We start from the raw sequence: 24046 nt of genomic DNA on the forward strand, positions 1-24046 counted from the left end.
GTGACAGTCTTCCTCACCAAAAATAAATAAAGAAATAAAAATAAGAATGCCAGGATGAATTTGGACTGTGGAGGTTTTTTTAACCTTTTTTTTTTTTTGAGGACGATTAGCCCTGAGCTAACTACTGCCAGTCCTCCTCTTTTTGCTGAGGAAGCCTGGCCCTGAGCTAACATCTGTGCCCATCTTCCTGCCCCTCTTCCTCTACTTTATATGTGGGATGCCTACCACAGCATGGCTTTTTGCCAAGCGGTGCCATGTCTGCACCTAGGATCCGAAACAGAGAACCCCGGGCTGCCAAGATGTGGAACATGTGAACTTAACTGCTGCGCCACCGGGCCGGCCCCTTAACCATTTTTAAGAGTACAATTCAGTACCATTAAACACATTTAGAATGTTGGGCAACCATCATCACTTTGCATTTCCAGAACTACTTCATCATGTGAAACAGAAACTCTACCTGTTCAGCAATAACTCACCATTTCACCCCCCCCATTTCCTGTAACCTGTATTCTACTTTCTGTCTCTATGAATTTGACTATTCCAGGTACCTCTTATAAGTGGAATCATACAATATTTGTTTTTTCATGTTTGGCTTGTTTCACTTAGCATAGTTTTTTCAAGATTCACCCATATTTTAGCATGTGTCAGACCTTCATTCTTATTGGCCAGCCCTGGTGGTCTAGTAGTTACGATTCGGCATTCTCACTACCCCGCCCGGGTTCATTTTCCAGTCAGAGGACCATACCATCCATCTGTTGCTTGTCATGCTGTGGTGGCTGCATGTTGCTGTGATGCTGAAAGCTATGCCACTGGTATTTCAAATACTAGCAGGGTCACCCATGGTGGACAGGTTTCAGCAGAGCTTCCAGACTAAGACAGACTTGGAAGAAGGAACTGGCCACCCACTTCCGAAAAAATTGGCCATGAAAACCGTATGAATTGCAGCAGAGCATTGTCTGATATAGCACTGGAAGGTGAGAGGATGGCGCAGAAAGACCGGCAGGGTTCCACTCTGCTGTACACAGGGTTGCTAGGAGTCAGAATCCACTTGACAGTACTAACAACAACAAAATAGTCTGTTGAATGGATATACCACATTTTTTTTATCCATTCACTTGGTGATGGACGCTTAGGTTGTTTTCACCTTTTGGTTATTGTGAATACTGCTGCTATGAACATTGGTGTACAAGTATCTATTTCAGTCCCTGCTTTCAGTTCTTTGGGATATACCTAGGAGTGGGATTGCTGGATCATATGTTTAACTTTTTGAGGAACCACCAAGTTATTTTCCACAGAGTCTGCACCATTTTGCATTCCCACCAGCAATGTATGACGGTTCCACTTTCTCCACATTCTCACCAACACTTGTTATTTTCCATATTTTTAAACAATAGCTATCCTAATGAATGTGAAGTGGTAGCTCACTGTGGTTTTGATTCGCATTTCTCTAATGACAAATGATGTTGAGCATCTTTTTTATGTGCCTACTGACCATTTGTATATCTTCTTTGGAGAAACACTATTCAAGTCCTTTGCCCATATTTTAATTGAATTGTTTTGTTGTTGTTGTTGAGTTGTAGGTTTTTTTTAACATATTCTGTATATTAATTCCTTATCAGATATATGATTTGCAAACATCTCCAATTCTATGATTGTCTTTTCACTCTCTTGATAGTCTCTTTTGCTGAACAAAAGTTTTACCTTTTTATGAAGTCCAATTTATCTATTTTTCTTTTGTTACCTGTACTTTTGGTATTATATTGAAGAAATCATTGCCAAATCCAATGTCATGAAGTTTTTGCCCTATGTTTTCTATTTCCTTTTTTTTGATTGTGAGGAAGATAGGCCCTGAGCTAACATCTTTTGCCAATCTTCCTCCTTTTGCTTGAGGAAGATGGTCCCTGAGCTAACACCTGAGCCAGTCTTCCTCTACTTTGTGTATGGGATGCCGCCACAGCATGGCTTGACGAACAGTGTTTAGGACCATGCCTAGGATCAAAACCTGTGAACCCTGGGCCGCCAAAGCAGAGAACATGAACTTAACCACTCTGCCACCAGGCCAGCCCTGCTCTGTGTTTTCTTCCAAGAGTTTTACGGTTTTAGGTCTTATGTTTAGGTCTGATCCATTTAGAGTTAATTTTTATAGGTGGAGTAAGGAAGGGTTCAACTTCACTCTTTAGTGTGTGGAGGTTCAGGTTTCCCAGCACCATTTGTTAAAAAGACCATCCTTTCCTCATTGAATGGTCTTAGCACCCTTGTTGAAAATCATTGGACCATGTAAGCAAGGGTTTGTTTCTGGGCTTTCTCTTCTATTCCATTGGTCTATATGTCTGTCCTTATTCCAGTACCACACTGTTTTGATTACTGTAGCTTTGTAGTAAGTTTTGAAATCAGTAAGTGTGAGTCCTCCAAGTTTATTCTTCTTTTGCAAGATTGTTTTGGCTATTTGGAGCCCCTTAAGATTCCGTGTGAATTTTAGGATGGGTTTTTCCATTTCTGCAAAAAATGCCATTGGGATTTTGTTATGGGTTACATTTGCACCTGTTGATCACTTAGGGTAGTATTGCCATCTTAACAATGTTAAGTCTTCCAATCCATGAACATAGAATGTCTTTCCATATGTGGGTTATTTTTAAAAATAACTATTCATGTGAAAAATGATACTTGAATATTATAAAAAGGTCAAACAATATGGTAAAGTACAAGGAAAGAACAAATTACCCCAAATCTCACTACTCATTGATAAGTACTGTTAACTTTTTGGTGAACATCCTTCTGAATACCTCTTGCTTACAATTTTACATAAATAGTGCCTATATTTTTTCCTACTTACTATGTAATACATGTTTTTCAATGTCAATGACTGGATTTAAATCATGCTTGTACCATTATTATTTTTTTAACATTTTTTTTTCTCCCCAAAGCCTCAGTACATAGTTGTGTATTCTAGTTGCAAGCCATTCTAGCTCCTCTATGTGGGATGCCACCACAGCGTGGCTTGATGAGCAGTGCATAGATCCAAGCCCAGGATCTGAACCAGCGAACCCTGGGCCACTGAAGTGGAGCGTATGAACTTAACCACTCAGCCACAGGGCCGGCCCTTGTACCATTATTTACTTAAGCAAACCCACACTGATAGACATTTAGTTTGTGTTGAACTGTGAGTACTATTTATTAATATCATAGTATTAATGGTAGGAGAAATAGTATAATATTGAATGTTTGATGTTTTCTCTTTTGAATGAAGAAATGTACAAAGTTTTTCATCTAATCAGTTCCTGCATATCGGATGTACTGTAATGTGTAAGTAATAAATCTTTGGTATGGTAGGTGCAACAATGAAATGAAGAGAACCAGACACTTGTTAGAAATTCGTTTATACTCTAGCCCTTCTATAGCTCGGGGAATACTACTAAAGGTGCAGCCAAATGAAATCACTTTTTAAAACCATAGGAACTTGTATTCAGTTCATTCTCATGTTCTCACCTTTCAGGAGGAAGGCATGGATTTAATAAATAGAGAAGCAATGCGTACATGGTGAGTACTGTACTTTGAGTTTCTATTCTATCATTTGTATATTCGGTCACATCTTTTCCTTTAGACAGGCAACTGCAGTACTGATGTCTTTTCTTTTATAGGGAGGTACAAACCGCAATACAGATAGGTCAACCTTGGAAAGAAAATTCGAACCTGGTATGGTATTAACACTCAATTTTGTAGAAAACTTGAGATTGTTACTGATTTTCAGTGTTGGTGCTACCTAGTTTTGCTGTAATTTCTAGAAATCTAAGCTCTCATTTGAAACTAAAATTACATGTGCTGCATAAATAATTTCTGATTGCTCTTAGGAAAGTTTATGATTTACCCATCAAAATAACTAGCATTGTTTGAAAGTGGGGTTCAAAGTAAATAGTTGTCTGATACCAAACCATCATTGTGTACCAGCTTCCTCTCTGTCCTAGTCGGCCTTACGAAAGTTCAGTTGTACTAGTTAAATCGCTTAGATGACAAAATAATAAATGATTTCACTCCCTTCTACATAATTTATTAACTATGTATTAGAGTTTTAAACCAATGACAGTAGATTTACTGGGAAAATACTACATTTTTATGCCTGTAACACATATACTCCCACTAGCATTTTAACATACAACCTTTAATTTAAACATATTTGGAACTTAGTTACAGCCCTTGCTAACATCTTTTAATGTCTCTGTACACATTATGATTACTTAGTTGTGGTAGTTGAATGATGTTTAGGGTTCTTTTCCATGGATGTCTCAGATAATGACAGAATAAGAATTGAGCTGAAATTTGAGTAGAAGAGATTCTGGTTAGATGTCAATTTTCAGATTTGGGAATTATTACATAAGGAAATGGGTCATCAGCAGAAGCAGTGACATCTTATTTTCCTTTGGGCCCTGAGTGCCTTAGATGGCCATCTACCCCTGATTTAGGAGTAGGTCCTGGAGACTGAGTAGATAACCGCTGGATCCTGTCACTTTTCATGTTTTGACGCTAATACAATTTGTAGATGCTTTGGATTCCCTTGACTGACCCGATTCTAATTGCTTTAGGTGTTGGCGTGAGTGAATGACCGAGTGAGTGAATATGCGAGTGCGTTAGGAGGAGGAAGGGAGCATGTAACATAACTTTACCTGGAAAGGAAAAGAGCGCATTTTAAAATCCTGGATTATGCAGTACTCATTTTGTCTACATAAAATCTGTAAACATTTTTCATAGCTGTAGTTATTTTTGCTGTTCCATTTGTATCTTAGTTCTAACCAAATCCTTTTTTATTCTTTCCTGGACATAGTGTTATAGTTTTCAATAATCAAGCACAGGTTAAACCCAAAGAGCAAAATTTCAATTTAGGCTCTATGTATATAGTCAGGATTGCTCGATATTGAGTGCTCACATTCTAGGTCTTTTTGGAGACTAGGGAAGCCCCTCAACTGCCATGTAGCTCTCCTTCCCAAAGGGCAAAGGGTGCCTTTGCTCATTGAAGTGAATATTTGGTTCTCTGCTTGTTTCAGGATGATGAGAGCTCCGCAGCGTGGACAACGGCTAACTCAGTAAGGATGCCCTTCCCCATGTAACAGCTATCTCCCTAAATATTTGATAGGTAAGCAGTTGGTGCTATAATTGTACACTGTTTTCTGCTTACACAGAGTGACAGCAACCTAGAGAAGCCAGCTTCTCCAAAGTGCTTTGATTTATCCCCAGCAGCTTCTCCCCCTATGGGGATTGAGCAGGTAAGAAACGAGTGCCTAAAAGTCTGTGTCCCTTGAAATATTTATGAAACATTAAGGTTTGTCCACCCAGATCTCTTGGGGGATATATTTTCCTATAGGACATCTGATTCTAAATGACAGTTTTGCCGTCCTTTTCATTTCTTAAACTATTATTTGCATATAACAGAAGTCACCAACTTTTAAGTATATGATTTGATTAATTTTGATAATTGTGTACAATCCTGTAACTGTATCCACAATCAAGATATGGAACAGTTCCCACACTCTAAATTTCCTCATGATCTGTTGCACTCCATCTCCTTTCCCCCAAACCCCACGCACCCTCGGAAACCACTGATCTGCTTTCAGAGAAAAGTGGTCGTTTTAAAACCTCTGTTCCAATTTGGTTTTAGCTGTGTTCTTCTACGTCATCGCAAACTTGTATGAGTTGCACCGGTTCACCTCTGGCTCCTGTTGCTAATCCTATGGAAGAATTTGCAATGTAAGTTTATATTGTATGAAAATCCCAAATTGCTTAGAAAATAAGAATAGTAGAAACTGAAAAGAAATTATAGTTCCAGGTTCTGTGACAACCAAAGAAGCAATGTCTTTTTAGCTAAATTAAATGTCATTGTTTTGGTTCGTCATTTTGTATATCGAAAAGAATAAAGTGACCGAGAACATTTGAGAACGTGAACATATGAAGAATCAGTAACTCATTAACCTTCTTTGAATATGGTCTTCCTCTGACTGAGCTTGTTGGTGAGGATCAGAGCTAACTCTTGAAGCTTTAAACAACTGCCCCCACTCGTTCACCCATGATTCTCATTTTGATTCGAGGCAAGTCACAGTGAGAACTGCAGGTCCCTCTAGCTTTTCCCCCACAACTTGGGAAAATCCTGAATCCTTATAAATTACAAGACAGTCTGCTGTCCTCGGGGCTTCCTTTTTTACTCATATTTAGAGAAAAGCAATAAAATAATGTGCTGTGGGATACTACACAGAGTCCTCTTTTAAAGTGTATGTCCTTAGATATGTTATAATGAAATAGTCGTAGCTCATTTTGTTCAAATATTTTCTTGTAATGATTGTCATAATTTCATTTTAGAAGAAGAAGTCAAAGCCCCACCAACACTATTACACCAAGTATTCTTGGACCATTAAAAAGAAAAGGTATTTTTATCTACCAGCAGAAATAAATATCACTTTGAATTATTTTTATAAAATATCATATAAAATCAAATGTTATATAAAATTCATTTTTAAAGGATTTATTTATTTAAAATGTATTTGGTAAGTTATTGAGGCCTTTTGTTTTACTCAAATGAAACTATGTGTAAAGACATTCTGAAAGTTATAATGTGCTACATAAATGTGAATTGAGAAATTTAATTTCGGTTTAGTCAACTATTATGATTTTCATTGTATAAGTATAATTCACCAAGCTAGCTGCCTTAAATACTTTCTGAAACAAGGTGGGGAATGAACAAATGCACAGAGTCAGTCATCAAATATTCTACTGAATCTCAGCCCCTGCCCTCCCTGCCCCCCTGCCGCACGGACACACTGATATCGTATGAAGAAGTTGAAACAAACTAGATCCACTTACAACACTAAAGATGTATGCTAAGATGTATGTTCTTTGATGTTTCATTTCTTTATGAGGGTTACTTTCGGTTAAGTATATGGAAAATGACCCACCTACTCAGTAATAAAAGGGCAGTGGAAAGAACAAAAGTGCTTTTCTTAAACTCCCACAGTCCTGGATCCCATTTCTCAATGCTGCCTCACTAAGCTATCTTCTTCTTCCTTTTTTGTTAATACCACTACTGAATTATAGGCTTAGTACAAAGTTTAACTCTAATAGGGAGGAAAAAAGGATAAATAGGAAAGGATATTCAACTTTAATAATGTGTATTTGTGAAAAATCCATTAAGATGGGAAAGAGAAGAAGAAAAGGAGGGAGGAGGGGAGGCGAAGGAAAAGGAGGAGAGCAAAACTCTAGGGAAAGAAATTGAAATGTATTCCAATGTTCCATGTATTTTGGGTTGATTAATGGTAATATTCCTAACAGCATACCTAATTCAACATGTACTTCCTATATTCTAAGACTAAGGTTAGATCAATTCTGGAAAATACTCTTTTCCAAACTAAGCACCTTGTTTTATGACAATGGATCGATGACCTAGCTTAGGGCTCTTTTGCCTGTGCTGTGAAGTTTGGTTGCTGTTGAAAAGACATTCAAATATATTAACAGTTTAAGAGCTGTTAGAAATTTGGGTCATTTGCGTATTTAAAATAAAATGTGCTTAAATTGAAGCTAGTGTTTTACTAAATTAAAATAATTCTCCTTTTAAGGCATTTATACATGAAGTGTTTTATGACATTGAAAGTGCCTGGAATTTTCTTAGAATTTATGATTTAAAAAATTGCTTTTATATTTCAATTTTAACATAATAGACTTGGCTTCTGCCAAGCGTCTTGGTGGACATGGCATGTCTCACACAAGTCTCTTGCTCCTAGTTTGCAGCTGCTCTGGACGATGACGGCCTCATTTCTTTGAGGTGTCCCTAGGAACTGCGAAGCGGTTTCTATATATACCATATAGTCTATATTTTAAGTCAAACCCTCCCAAACATAGCCTATACAAATTTAGTCAAAATTCATCTGGCCTTTCAGATGCAGTAACAGATTAAACAGAAATTAAATTTTATTTATATATTTTAGAATATGAATATTTATTTGAAACAGCAAACTGTGGCCTATTTGGAGCTCACTAATACAAGTGAAGTGTAGGGAACGATGGTATGAAAAACCAAAAGAGGGTCCTGGGGGGGAGAAACAAGAAAGAATGAGGACTCTGTAAAGCAGAGGAGAGTGTGAGATAAACATTAGCGTCTCCGAGCATATGAAGGCATATTTTATGGTGGTAAGCAGCAGTTACTTCCATTCGGAGTAAGCAAGAGCAGATAAGGCCTCAAGTGGGAATTCTGAGAAATCTGCAGGAACTGGGTAACGTAAATACCGTTTTACAAGTAATAATGGTTTGCAAAGAAAATTCCAATCTTCTTCTATGATGAATTTGTTTTGATTTGTCTTCTTTTAAATTTAGACCAAAAAGGAGAGATGAGTAGCTTTTCCATAACTGTGTAAGTGTGGTCTGGCATGGCATAGGATACCCAGACCTCTTTGGAGCTTTATGAACCCTGGTTATACTCCTAAGGAAGGTCTGTGGAATCTCTGCTTCTAGGGATATTTTTTAATGAGTAGGTGGCCTTAGTGTTTTATTATTCAAATATATTCCACTCCAGAAGTTATGGGCTTGAACACCCAAGTTTCTCACATCCAGATATAATTATCACATGAATGTGTAACATTGTGCAGATTTTAACATTTACTTCAAGGTGAAGATTATAGCAATGCATTTTTTTGAGATTAGATATTTCTTCTAAATCTGTAAAAATATATTTATTTTTTGTTCCTTGTATGTTATAAAAGAATTGATCTATTTAGTTCATTGTATAGGCTTGGCAAAATAAAGATAGAAACAACCAAAAGGTTTAAAATAAGGAATGCGATTAAATTATGGTGCAGCCTTACTACATAGCTATAGAAAATCATGTTGTAGAATTTGATTAATAATATGAGAATTATAACCATTAAAAACAAAAAGTAGATTACATATCGATATTATATACAGTACAAATCCAATTTTGTTTAAAAACAATCATATATATACACAAACATTCAGGAATTACTGAAAAGTAGTTATGTTGGATAATGGTGGTATAAAAATTTTTCCTTTGCATTTTTTTTGTATTTTATAAATTAACTGCAATGAACAAGTCTTAGTTTTGCAATTAAAAGCATAATAAATGTGTTACATAAAACATATCTACCTTGGTCTGCTTTTTTCTCATAGCTGAAATGGCATTTGAAGATCAGCCAAAGAGATTTTTCCAAGGCCCAACCAACGTGCTTCCTTCTGATACTAACCAGGTGTCTGATATGAATGCCTGGTGAGTATTAGCATGAGGTTTTAAACATTTATTGACCATTTTCACTTGTTTTTTAAGTCTACTTTGGGTATTGTATATATTCAGAAGTAGGGTATATTATTAAATATTTTTAGAAGTTATAAAATTAATCTCCCAAATGAATACTATTAACCTTAGTTCTTCTCACTAACATTTATGTGTGACATTAATATAGTGTGGATACGTTCTTAGAAGTAGGGTTTTGGCATTAGATTAAGAGGTAATAGCGAAATACGTACAAGTGCAAACTTGGAAAAAAGTCATCTTCTTCCCATCTTTTCTACCTTGGCTTTTTGTGTGCTGTGTTAGGCTGAGCGTATTATTGAAAAAGAGTGCCAAGAAAGCATGTTTTAATAATCAAAATGGGAAATACAGTGAGTGGATTTCTATTTATTGCTACTGTTGGTTTTGTTTTACTGTTCTGGTGAAACTGCTCTTGTAACGAGTGCCAGTTCTTTGCTTCACATATTTTGTGTTCATTTGTAGACGAAGCAGAGTTCACAGAGATCTCTTTAATTCTGTTATCAGTGGGTTACATGTTCCTCTCCTAGTCTATCTTCGGATGCTCTTGATGGGAACAACGGCAATGCAGGATCTTCTTGTAATTCACTAGCTAAAATCAGCACTGTCACAAACTCTCCTGTGTCGCCTTCTGATTCTGGTTCTCCATTTATTCTAGTTGATGTACTTTCAACTAAGTGATTCACCCATCCCAAGACTTTCTCACCAATGGCGGAACACACATGCTCTCTGTCTCTCTTTCATACACCACACACATACACACACACACACGTTGGAGCAACAACAGAATTGTATGGTATAATTTAGATTATTTCCTATTTATCTTTTTTCCTTAATTTCCTAAAATTCTGTTTATCTACAAAACTTGCATGTTTAATTCTTGCGTATGCCCTTAAAAGCAATGTAGTAATATTTTCAAAGGTATTTTCCAAATAAGAGCTATGTTGAAGACACAGTCATTCATCTTCAAGCTGCTAATGTATAGAAACAACTTGACTTTTAAAAAAATAATTGAGCTCTATTTATTTATGGGAATAAATAGATAATTATAAGTTCTGATCAAATCTAATTGTTCCATTAATCAACAGGTAAAATGACTTTTTATTATGTGCTGAATGCCCATGCTAGTTTTTAATAATATTTTCAGTAATTACTAGTTTCTACTTGATAGGGAAAAATTAGCTATCAAAAGCTGTTTTTAAAACTAAGCTAGTTATACCATACTGATCCAAGCATTGCCTATTTTGCACATGAATCCTTGAATGTTTAATTTGTTGGGAAGGGACAGGTAGGGGAAGCAAGATGAATAAAAGCTAATTGAGTAGCAGGAAAATTCACTCAATTTGTGCTTAACCTGATTATCCCTGATTAATTTTGTATTCTAATTAAGTGTGGAAAAAAGACAATGTCGATAAGTTGTGGTCTACATTTCTATGAATTACCTTTTATTCGTCATCACGACTACTGATTTGATTAAATAGAGGCTTAATATGCTTGGGTTTTTCTGCAAGAATCATGTGCTTCTAGTTGTTCCCTAAGGGCTATAACTGTTTAAACCCCAATTTTTTATTCAAAAGTCTTAAGGGGTTTTTTTTCAATAAGAAAAATCACGTGTTAAGGATTTTAAATCTATAGTAAGTGCTTTAAGTAATTGGGGGTCATATTAGCAATTTGAAAAATAAAAATGTATCCTCATGAAGTGAAGTTGAGAATTGGTTTAAATTTCCTCACCTAATGAAATAGGAATGGTTGCCTACGATATTTATAAAACATTTTTCCATGTCATGGGAAATAATCAGAATGCCCCACATGGGAAAAAGACTGTGACACCAAGAACTTTTGGACAATGTCCCCTGTAGAATTGCTTAGAATGGACATATATGTGGGAGGAGACTCTGTTCACCTATCAATAAATGAAACTGAGTATTTATGAGATGATTGGGATCATGATGGTCTCCCGAAGCTGGGACAGGATGCTACAGACTGGCTAAGGACAAGTAAACAATCAATATTACCTTTGTTACTCAGCTTTTTTACTTGCCAGACCTTTAGTGGACCAATTGTGAACATATAAGGGGGCCCTCATGGAATGAGGTGTGATTGCAGTGATGTTCCTTGCTGAAATTGTAGATCATTGCCAGACAAAAAGGTCATCATGCACTTTTGACTCTTTAGCAAAAAAAAAAGTTTTGCCGAATGTTCAAGGACAAAGACTAAGGACAGAGAAAGTGAACAATGGGTGTGAGACTATTACTCAGTTGTATAAGGAACTTTTATCAATAAATCTTGGTAATCTTGACTATCTCGGTATACTTTTCTCAACTCAGACAATTTCTTTCACTCTATTCAATTAGTTTTTCTTGTTTTAGTTGTACCCTAGGATGTCAAAACTCACTATGATATGCTCATAATTAAGGATTTTGTAGTTAGTTTTCCATTCTGTTGCTTTTCCAGCTTGTGTATTGGGAAGATCCATTTCTTAAATGATTTTCCATTTATTGATTTTCAGACTAAAGCAGTTCTAACTCTTACATGATATTTTGTGGTTGACTTTTAAAAATTATGGTAAGGCTGTATTTTGTCATCCTACACGTGCCAAGGAATTGTCATGTCAGTTTTCCATTGTGCAGAACATGTATTAGTTTCCTTAGGCTGCCATAACAAAGCACCACAAACTCAGTAGCCTAAAGCAATAGAACTGGGTTATCACACAGTTCTGGAGGCTAGAAGTCCAAGATTAAGGTGTCCGCAGAGTTGGTTCCCTCTGGAGGCTCTCAGGGAGAATCTCCTCACGTCTCTCTCCTAGCTTCTGGTGGCTCCGGAAATCCTTGCCTTGTAGATGTATGACTCATCTCTATCTCTGTCATCACACGGGGTTCTCCCTGTGTCCCTGTGTTTTCACATGGCCTTCTTATAAAGACACCAATCATTGGATTTGGGGCCCACCATAATCTGGTATGACTGCATCTTAACTTGATTACATCTGCAAAGACTCTATTTCCAAATATGGTCACATTCATAGGTACCGGGGGTTAGGACATCAACTTTACCTTTTTAGGGACGCAATTCAACCCACAGCAGGATAACTTTGGAATTTTTACTTTGCTCCTTTCATTTTTATTAAATTAGTTTTTTAAAAATTTTGTTTTATATTATTTTTTTAAGATTGCCCCTGAGCCAACATCTGTTGCCAATCTTCTTTTTTCTTCTTCTTCTCCCCAAAGCCCCCCAGTACATAGTTGTATATTCTAGTTGTAGGTCCTTCTGGTTGTGCCGTGTGGGATGCCACCTCAGCATGGTTTGATGAGCAGTGCTAGGGCTGCGCCCGGGATCCGAACTGGTGAAACCCTGGGCTGCCAAAGCAGAGTGCACGAGCTTAACCACTCAGCCATGGGGCCGGCCCTAAATTAGTTTTTTAAATCATCTATTTTATAGCCCATCTTAAAAAAATATGAGAACAGGAGGTGACCATATTGTATATAAGTGTTGGTATGTCTTCCTCTTATATATTATAAATACATATATTATATAAAAATATATTTAAATATTTAAATATATATTAAAAATAGATAATAAATATTATAAATATGCTTATTTATAAATATATTACATATGTATGTACCGGTATGTATATGCTAGTTTTCACATTGTCAATAAAAGGATAAATGAAGGAGGAAATATGTTTTTCAAATGTTTTTAAAGCATCATTTTTTTTTTTTAAAGATTTTATTTTTTTCCTTTTTCTCCCCAAAGCCCCCCGGTACATAGTTGTATATTCTTCGTTGTGGGTTCTTCTAGTTGTGGCATGCGGGACGCTGCCTCAGCGTGGTCTGATGAGCAGTGCCATGTCCGCGCCCAGGATTCGAACCAACGAAACACTGGGCCGCCTGCAGCGGAGCACGCGAACTTAACCACTCGGCCACGGGGCCAGCCCCTTTAAAGCATCATTTTTAAGTCTTAAATATATGTTCATGTTCAATCAAATATTCCTGTTTTACTTGTAACCTTATAAAAGAGCAGCACTCCAAATTCATCCTAACATGAAGCTCACTGCAGTAATAAGTTAGATTCTCAATCAGGAAAACAAATATGGTTCTTAAAATTTATAATGACTAAATCAACCAATCAAGCTTGTAATTTCAAGTATATTCAATAAGTATCTAATGAATGCTTTCTGTGTACAGGAAACTGTACTTAAATTGTAGGATAGAGGCCGGCCCTGTGGCCGAGTGGTTAGGTTCACGAGCTCCGCTTTGGCAGCCCAGGGTTTTGCTGGTTTGGATCCTGGGCGCGGACATGACACCACTTGTCAGGCCATGTTGAGGTGGTGTCCCACATGCCACAACTAGAAGGACCCACAACTAAAAAAAGATATACAACTATATACTGGGGGGATTTGGGGAGAAAAAGCAGAAAAAAAAAAAAAAGAAGATTGGCAACAATTGTTAGCTCAGGTGCCAATCTTTAAAAAGAAAAATGCATGGAGTCTACTCAACCCTTAAGAAAAAAATTATAGGATATATGAAGATGGGTGAGGTACCATCCTTATCTTCAAGCGCATAGCATAAGTACGAAAATAATAATGATGCAAGGCATTCTAAGATAATATGACTACAGATACACATATGAAAGGATCTCTGTATTATAAAAGTAGGAGAGAAAGACAATATTGGAATCAGAATCTTAGAACTTAAAAGATTTTAGAAGTCTTTTAATCTACCTTTCAATGCAGGAATCCTTTTGAAGAACTCCAGACAGATTGTCTTTTAGCCTTAGTTTGAAATCTTGTAGTAATGAACTGACTCCTTCACACGACAGTTCATTCTACTGTTGAACAACTCTCACTATTAGAAAGCTTTTATATTGAAAAGAGGGGATGGGGTTAGAATTTGTATCTAGGGGGCCTGTTTCATTGGCTCTTGAGAATTGAAGCAAATCAAATGAGCTATTAAAAGCACATGAGTTAAGATTCTAATTCTGCATTAATCTTTGTCCCTGCTCCTTGAATTATCAATACTCCCACTACAGGATATATTTAATCTCATCACCTAAATGAATTTTTAAAATTCACCTAGAAGCAACCATATATAAATATCCATGCTGAAAATGCATGTGTGGTACTTTGGATATCTATGGAGAAAATTAATTACAATTTGCCTGAAGTGTTTTTAAATATTTTAGATCTTAAAAGTTGAGCTTGAAAAATCTATCATCCAGGTAAATTTCACTGTCAGGTAGTTGAAATGGTGCATTTAGAAAAGGCCAGAGAACAATAAATACTCTGGCAAAAAGGTAGCTTTGTTTCTCTTAAATTCCATGATATCTCACAGATTCTTCAAAATGTGGTTCTTAACCCAAGAGCAAATAAGATTGAGTTTCACGAATGTCTATAATACATAGGTAGAGAGAGTCAAACATCATATAGGAATCTTGGAAACTTGCTCAACTTTCTTAATAGTGGGAGACTTAATGACCATGGTGTCTCAGAAGAAATGCATTCAATTAATGCGGTTATTAACTGAATCCTATAAATTGACCAACAAGCTATATGTATGAAATTGGAGATCTGGTGGCATTACTTGACAGCAAAGTAAATTGGTAACATAATTGTGCATATCAACCTTTTAGGGGAGTGACCAGACTACATTATTAGTGAGTACAGGAGTCAGGAGACCTGACTTGTAGCTCCACCTCTGTCAGTGGCTCGGTATGACTTTGGGCAGGTCACTTCACGTCTCTGGGTTTCAGATTTCCAATCTATAAAACAGAATTGGACAAGATATTTATAAGGTCGCTTCTGCCTCTTAAAATTTTATTGGTTCTGTAAAAACATCTGCCTTCATCTTTGCTAGCATGACAGTGAAAGTCATGATGGCATTAAACTTCAGAAGGCTTTAAGAAAATATTTAGGAAATTAGACAGCTTTATACCTAATATTTTGATTCTTTCTGGCAACAAGAAACTCATTTTGTTCAGCCTCATCAATAGTTTCCTCTCTTCTATGAATTATGCATGATTTATGATGAAATGTAGAAAGCTAATTTCCCCCTGGTTTCTTACTTTGTGTGGATAAATGATCCTCTTAGGATTTCCATATTAATAACAAGTTCCCACTGACAAAGCACTCACCATAAAATTTTCTTTCTACTGTAACTACAGCTTGAGGCAAAACAAAATAAAGATATACTTGGTATGTTTGTTTCAGAGAAGCAAAGGAGACAGGACCAAAAGCGACATCAACTATAAAACCTCTCCCAATACACATTTGGAAGTGCTCAACTGGTACTAAGGAGCAGACCACAGCAAAATAGCTTTTTCTTTTCCCTCAACAATTATTATATGGCTTTACAAACAACTGTCTAACTTCGCTTTAGTTGATTTCTTGGCATGGTTCCTGTGCTTGGTAACTCTCTGTCAAACAGAAATGAGAAGGACACACTTGAAAGGTGTAAACAGCTCATTTGTGACTTTGTGCTGAGGAAGGAAATATTTTGAAATTACATTATCCAGCAGAGGAACCTAATTATACTTTCCATTTCTAGTTTTATTCTGAGAGGAAGGGTTTAGTTTACTTCCTTAACTAGACTTATATTAAACTCTGCAGTGGTTTACATCGAGTCTTATTCTTGGATAATCTTTTCATAAATGTGAAGCCTTTGGAAAGGAGGGTGCTGAGGCTAGCATGTTGGGGCTGTCAAGGGAAGTTCAGCTAAAACTCCCTTAAACTTGCTTTGGAATACATTCCCATGCCACAGTGATTAGCAGAGATTTAAATTTTTTTAATAATGTATGAGGCTGTTGAAAGTGTTGGGAAAGTGGTATCTGAAATTACTGTGATGGATTCCTAATGTCCTTTCTGGAGCAAGTTTGGTGGTATGTATCAAAAGCCTTCAAAATGTGCACATCTTTTGATACAGCAACTCTTCGAGAAATTTTTCTTAGGGAAAAATATGGGACAGGTTGAAAAGGATGTTTACTGTCCTGTTATTTGTAATTGTGAAAAACCTAATGTTTTCAACAAGTTGTACTAGGGCAACTGAATATCCACGTGCAAAGTAATGAAGTTGGACTCCTACCTCACACCGTATATAAAAATTAACTCAAAATGGACCAATGAGCTAAATATTAAGAGTTAAAACCATTAAACTCTTAGGGAAAAAACAGGGGTAAATCTTTATGACCTTGGATTTGACAATGGATATAACACCAAAAGCATTAGCAACAAAAGAAAAAAATAGATAATGTGCATGAAAGGACATTAATAAGAAGTGAAAAGACAACCTATAAAATGAGAAAAAATATTTGTAAATCATATCTGATGAGTTTAATCCAGAATACATAAAGAGCTCCTATAACTCAGCAATAAAAAGACAAACAACCCAATTAAAATATGGGCAAAGGACTTTATGAATAGACATTTCTCCAAAGAAGATATACAGATGGCCAATAAACACAAGAAAAGATGTTGAACATCATTAGTCATTAGGGAAATGCAAATCAAAACCACAAAGAGCTCCCACTTCATATGTACTAGGATGGCTATAATCAAAAAGACAGATAATAACAAGTGTTGGTGAGGACGTGGAGAAATTGGACCCTCATACATTGCTGGTTGCAATGTAAAATGATGCAGCAACTGTGAAAAACACTTTGGCAGTTCCTCAAAATATAAAACATAGAATTATCATATGATCCAACAATTCCACTCCTTGAAAACAAGGACTCAAACAGATACTTATATGCCAATGCTCCTTGCAGCATTGTTCACAAAAGCCAAAAGGTGGAAACAACCCAAGTGTCCATCACCAGATAAATAGATAAATAAAATGTGGTATGTCCATACAATAGACTATGATTCAGCTATGAAAAGGAATGAAGTTCTGATACGTGCTACAATGTGGATGAACCTTGAAAACATTATGCTAAGTGAAATCAGCCAGATACAAAAGAACAAGTATTATACAATTCCACTCATATGAGATATTTAAAATAGACAAATTCATAGAGACAGAAAGTAGATTACAGGTTGCTAGTGGCTGGTGGTAGAGGGAATGGGGAATTTTTTTTTAATTTTAATTTTTATTTATATATTGTATTTTATTGTGGTAATAATAGTTTATAACATTGTAAAATTTCGGTTGTACATTATTATTTGTCAGACACCATATAAATGTGCCCCTTCATCCCTTGTGCCCACCCCCACTCCCCTTCTACCTGGTAACCACTAAACTGTTCTCTTTGTCTGTTTGTTTATCATCTACAAATGAATGAAATCGTATGGTGTTTGTCTTTGTCTGGCTTATTTCACTTAGCATGCTACCCTCAAGGTCCATCCATGTGGTTGCAAATGGGATGATTTTGTCTTTGTTTATGGTTGAGTAGCGTTCCATTGTATATATATATATATACCACAGCTTCTTTATCCAATCGTCAGTCACCTGGGTTGCTTCCACATCTTAGCTATTGTGAATAATGCTGCAGTGAGTATAGGGGTGCATAGGTCTCTTTGTATTGTTGATTTCAAGTTCTTTGGATAAAAACCCAGTAGTGGGATAGCTGGGTCATATGGTATTACTATTTTTAATTTTTTGAGAAATCTCCATACTGTTTTCCATAGTGGCTGCACGGGTTTGCATTCCCATCAGCAGTGGATGAGGGTTCCCTTTTCTCCACAACCTCTCCAACATTTGCTATTTTTCATCTTGGTGATTATAACCTTTCTAATGGATTTAAGGTGATATCGAAGTGTAGTTTTGATGTTCATTTCCCTGATGATTAGTGATGTTGAGCATCTTTTCATGTGCCTATTGGCCATCTGTATGTCTTCCTTGGAAATATGTCTGTTCATATCCTCTGCCCACTTTTTGATTGGGGTTTTTTTTTTGTAGTTCAGTTGTGTGAGTTCTTTATATATTATGGAGATTAACCCCTTGTCAGATATATGATTTGCAAATATTTTCTCCCAGTTGGTGGGTTGTTTTTTTGGTTTTGATCCTGGTTTTCTTTGCCTTCCAGAAGCTCTTTAGTCTGATGAAGTCCCACTTTTTTATTTTTTCTCTTGTTTCCCTTGTCTGAGTAGACATGGTATTCAAAAAGATCCTTTTAAATTTGATGTCAAAGAGTGTACTGCCTATATGTCCTTCTAGAAGTTTTATGGTTTCAGGTCTTACCTTCAAGTCTTTGGTCCATTTTGAGTCTATTTTTGTGTATGGAGAAAGACATGGAAAGATGTTTACCTGTATTGTAAAGTAAAAAAGTAGTGTGATTAATGAGATTTCATTTTTGTTTTAAAAAAGTATATGTATGTATTTTATATGGATATATAACAGAAAAAAGTCTGTAAGGCTGTATGCCAAAATATTTAAGTCTCTGGGAGGTGAGAAGATGGATGATTTTGTTTTCATTTGCTTCCCTTTTTGTCTGTATTTTCAGATTTTTCCACATGGAATATCTGTTGTTTATATAATCAAGAAATAATGGAAGTTAAAACAAATATTTTTTAGAAACTCATATGCAGTTATTAATTATGTGAGGGAGAGGATGAAAGGATCAGGACTCCCTTACCACTATTGGACTCTTCACTTACTTCTATTTGAACTTTTGTTGAAGGAGAGTCAAAGAGCCTTTAAACTATTGGAAAGTTCTACTCATTAAAAAATTCTTCCTGGGGCTGGTCCCATGGCCGAGTGGTTAAGTTCGCGCGCTCCACTTCAGCGGCTCGGGGTACGCCGGTTCGGATCCTGGGCGTGGACCTAGCACTGCTCATCAAGCCATGCTGTGGCGGCATCCCACATAGAGGAACTGGAATGACTTACAACTGGGATATACAACTATGTACTGGGGCTTTGGGGAGGAATAAAAAGAGGAAGATTGGCAACAGATGTTAGCTCAGGGCCAATCTTCCTCACACACACAAAAATCTTCCTGATAATGAACTAAAATATGCCTTCTGTCCTTTGGTCTTAGTTTGTCATAGGGAATGCCACAAAATAAGCAAAATCCATCTCCTCTCCCAGAGATGAGATTTTCTGATGTTTGACAACAGCTACCGTGTCCCCACAAATCTTTTCTCCTCTAGGTTTCCATTCTCGTTTTTTTTCTATAAGAAGATTTCCAGACCTTGTTACTATCCTGGCCATTGGCCTCTGAACATTTTCCAGTTTGTCAATAGCTTACAAGTGTGCTACCCAGAAATGACCACAACACTCTACACTTTTTTTTACTTCTCACATCAGTTCCTAAAAAATTGTGATATTATTAGATTCATCTAATTAAAAAAGTAATTTCAGAATACTTCCCAGTTCAGTGTGACTGGACTCTGAATACTATCCTAAAATTATATATGAGAGATAATCAATTACCTATGTCCCCCCATCTTTCAATTTCTAAAGCTATATAGATGAATAAAATATTCCAGATCAATTCCTCATCCAATCTCCTGCACTTATTAAAACCTTAGTAAAAGTTTTTACCAAAACACTGAAAGGACAATGAGAGAGCTTCCATACTGATGGGGAGGGCAAGGACTTCTTTGCAGTCTAACCAAGGAATCTGAAGAACCTCTTTTCCTATACCGTTTTTCACTCTTTGTCCCAGTCATTGGTACCAGATTTTAAACAAGGTCAAGCTGCATCCAGGTTGATGGGCCTCTCTATTGAGAAGGACTTCACAAGATGACAATGACAAGCCAGGGTTCGTTATGATGTAGAATATCATTTCTTGTCCTTGATCTGATCCCAGTTCTCCTGACCAACCTAGTATATAATTGGTCTTCTTTTCTGCCTAATGAATCCTTTGCCATTCTTCCACATGGTAGGCACTATTTAAAAGAGCCTGGTAAACTGTATATACCAGCTCCACATAGCATTGAGCCCAGTGCCTTCCACCGTGCTATGTGCCTCTGTGCTTAGTTTTTTCAAGAGAGTAGTTTCCTAATTGTAGGCACTGCATCTGGGTATACAATTTATACAAGATGCTTAATACTTATATTTGTTAAGCAGAAATAACTTAAATCTTCAACTTTTAAAGAGTTTTCCACTTATGCTATCTTTAAAATCAACTTTATTGAGATATAATTTACAAACATACTGTAAGTTGCACCCATTTTAAGCTTGCAACCAAAATATGGACCACTTCCATTGCCACAGAAAATGTCCATTGCCCTTTTGTAGTTAATCTTCCTCCACCCCCACCACTGGCTCCAGGTTACTGCTGATCTCCTTTTCTCCATCACTATAGATTAGATTTCTCTTTTGTAGAATTTTATATATATAATCATACAGTATGTACTCTTTGGTGTCTGGTTGCTTTTGCTTGGAATGTCCTTGAGATCCATTCATGTTGCTTCCTGTATCAGTAGTTCATTACTTTTTATTGCTGAGTTGCACTTCATTGTATGTATATTGCACACTTTGTTTATCCATTTGCCTTTTGATGGACATTTGCGTTGTTTCCAATTGGGGGTATTACAAATAAAGCTGCTATGAATATTCATGTTTAAGCTTTTGTGTGGACGTATGTTTTAATTTCTCTTTAGTAAATACATAGTAGAATTGCTATATTATACAGTGAGTGTGTGTTTAACTTTATAAGAAATTGCCAGCCTGTCTTCCAAAGTGATTTGACCATTTTATATTCCTGTTCAGCAGTGCATGTTCATTTATGTAGTTCATGTATGTAGTTCATTTAAACAATGTTTTGATTTTGAGATCTTACTTTTCAAAAGGATTTGTTGTGGTAAATGTTGCTTGAGATAAGAAAGCCATCAATGAGGGTGAGGAAATATGTTTATCAATTATTTAATGTTTATTTTATCATATGTTTAATATGTTTATTTTATCAAAAATGTTCACCAGATTATATTTGCTTTCAAAGAATTTACCTTGTATATCTTGGGTTTTGGTATTTGGCCAAATACAATTATTCATTACTGTTTAAAATGATCAGCTAAAATCATGCTTCCTTCAAAAGATTTAGAAAATAAACTGACTTGATTTTCTAAAGAGGCTCCTAAAATTCTAAGGAATACCTTCATATGACTTCCTACTTCTTTTTAGTTAACTTCAAGATAAGTTCACAGAGAAATCATATTCAGTTAAAGAGAAGCTACGGCTTGCTGTAGTCCCAGTGACATACATAGCCTCCCAAACTCCCTCAACTACTGGCAGGAGAAGAGTCTGACTTCATAGATATTTACCAGTGTCCTGTGAGTTAGGTGATGTGGGTGCCTGGAAAGCCATGAAGCATGGTATCAGCCTTTGGATCTTGGTGACAAGAAAGAAATTTTTAAAAAGTGAAATGAAACTTTAGATGTACTTGGTTTCTTTCACCATACCCAAGACCCAAGGGTTTATAGAGCACATGTTACCAAGCAACAAGCTTTGCTAATCTCACTTTATCAAATAGGAGCTCCGACATAAGTGCCAGAGTTGTCTGAGGCTTGTCTGGGACTCCTCAAATGTTGGGCAGGAGAAAGAAGCTGTTTGTGTACTAGAAAATGTGGTGCCATGTTCACCAGTCTATCAACTAAAGGATTTCGATGTCTCCTTGCCTATGTTGTGAAATCAGGGGTAGTGCACTTGCCTTTGGGGATTTCTATCCCATCGTAGATGGTCTGCACCAAACAGATCCTATACTCTTTTCCTCTGTGACGTAGGACCTACGTAACACATCACATTTATGGGCTATTTGGGGTCATTAGGCAATGCCTGCTCTGTACTAGAGATCTAACCCTTTCTGTTCCTACTTTTTTGTTTATATGAAAAGCTTTTCTTTAGTCTCCAATTTTCTCTTAACCATTTAAAAATATTATTACTTACTTCATCAAGAGTTGATCTACCCTTTATAAAGCAAATATTGAAGGACTGCCCCAATGCTCACATTCTAGGGTTACAGCATTATATTGAACTTTTCTTGGTTGTAAACCTCTCAGGGAAGCTGGGTTCATCTGTGTGACTTTGTGGCATTCTCATTAATCAATCGTAACTGAAACCAGGGAAAGACATATCTCTGGTTTAAATTCTTTGGTTGAGTGGTTCCAAGTCCCATATTATTTCCTATAAATGAAAATGGCTTAAAAAAACAAAACACAGCTCTCAGGAAGTTGAACAGCTTGGTATGCTCTGAGAGACTCAGCAGGTTAACATGACCTAGGCACTGTCTCTCTACCGACGTATTATTTATTGAGTCTATATTCTACTTCTTTCCCAAAAGGACTTGAATCAGAGACAACTGAAGTTGATACTCTTTGTCTTTCATTTCTTCCCACCTTGCTTTCTGCTGCCTCTTTCCCTCCAGCTGTCCAAATGCCAGCCCTTCTTCCCCCACCTGGTATCTGCCCAGGTCTGCCCTCTCCCCAAATGGGCTGGGTCTGATGCTCCAGAAATGTATCTTCTTCCCCTCTTCTAATCAAAGCCCCCATCCTAGCAAGTCTAAAATCAATTTGGGCATTCTGATTAAAGTTTTTCACAGGAAAATTAAAGTGACCAATAAATTTAACTCTGGGGGGAGGTGTTTGTGTTTTAAAGCAGTGATTTAGTTCTAATCTCAGTCGTTGGCAATTGGGGGATAGTGGTCAGGGGATGATGTTGCTGGGAGTTTCTGTCCCCTCCCTGTCACCTCTCCCAGTCTCCTCCAAGCACTACATGGAGTGGGCAGAAGCCATGGGCCCTTTTCTCCCTATATCCTCATTATTGTCCGCATTTATTCAGGAGGAAACTGGGCTTTGGGAAGGTTAATCACTGGCCCAAGCTTCCTCCTAAACAAACGGGTTCAATAATGGCACCTGCATCATAGAGTTATTGTGAAGATAAAATTATCTGCTGCGTAGAAAACTAAGCTAAGCTACCTGGCAGATAACGAGCCTACAATTTTAAAAGTTCTTGTTGTTATTCACAAGTTGGTCTGTGAAAGGAAGGGAAGAGGCCAGTCCTAGGTGTCTTCCAGTCTCCCTTTCTAGACCTTCATGGCGTGAAAAATTGGGTTTCCGTTTATGCTGGTGTTATAAAGCTTCCTTTAAAATAAATTTAAGTAGGGAAAGGTAAGTTGATTTAAAGAAAATCGTCAGGTATCAGGTGGTGTGTGGATATGGCAAAGATGGTGATGAATGCAAGTGAATGCCTGTTTCAGTGATCCCTCACTGCCAGAGTAAGTTCAGACCTTGTAATGGAGGGGCCACTCTATTGAATATTGCACCTGCTGCCCCCCACTCCCAGCCCTCCTGATCCCCTTTAGCCTGCTCTACTTTGCCTTTTTCCTATGGGACTTATCATTTATTCTCTATAGTTTACTTACTATTTTTATTGTTTCTCTCTCTTTGCTACAACATAAGCTCCCCGGGGCAGGAATCTTTTTCTGTTTTTGTTCCCTAAGTGATCAAAGTGCCTAAAATAGTGCCTGGCCTATAATATGAGAGTCACTAAATTATAATATTTATAATATTATTTGTATGTTAAATATATATTTATAATATAGTGTAATATTTATAATATATACAATGTATTAATATATATTATATGACTGAAAAAATGACCATGGCATTCACAGTCCTTCATCATCTGGTCCCACTCTATTTTCCAGCCTCACCTCCTGTCCTTCTCCCCTCTGTCACTGATGCTAGCAGTTTCCTGGGCACACCATTTGCTCCCCCATCTCTGCATTTACTCATACTCTTTCCTCTGCCCTGAATAAATAATCACGGACCTATGCAAAGATTTAGTTATTAGAATGTTCTTCACAGTCTGGGTTTGTATCAGA

General features: G+C 36.8%; 1 protein-coding gene across 4 annotated transcripts in view; it reads left to right on the forward strand.

Moving 5' to 3' along the window:
• The window catches only part of LOC106823574 (P2R1A-PPP2R2A-interacting phosphatase regulator 1), a 77650-nt gene that overhangs the window by 24247 nt on the left and 29357 nt on the right, over window positions 1–24046 (forward strand). For 2 of the 4 annotated variants that reach the window (XM_014829401.3, XM_014829400.3), the window contains exons 4-10: window positions 3494–3537; window positions 3639–3693; window positions 5037–5075; window positions 5172–5255; window positions 5648–5736; window positions 6343–6407; window positions 9157–9253. In XM_014829401.3, the coding sequence (XP_014684887.1) occupies window positions 3494–3537; window positions 3639–3693; window positions 5037–5075; window positions 5172–5255; window positions 5648–5736; window positions 6343–6407; window positions 9157–9253 (473 nt within the window). The other 2 variants (XM_014829402.3, XM_070501922.1) reach the window with 2 other exon arrangements.

This window comes from Equus asinus, chromosome X (assembly GCF_041296235.1).
Source record: "Equus asinus isolate D_3611 breed Donkey chromosome X, EquAss-T2T_v2, whole genome shotgun sequence".
Lineage (NCBI taxonomy): Eukaryota > Metazoa > Chordata > Mammalia > Perissodactyla > Equidae > Equus > Equus asinus.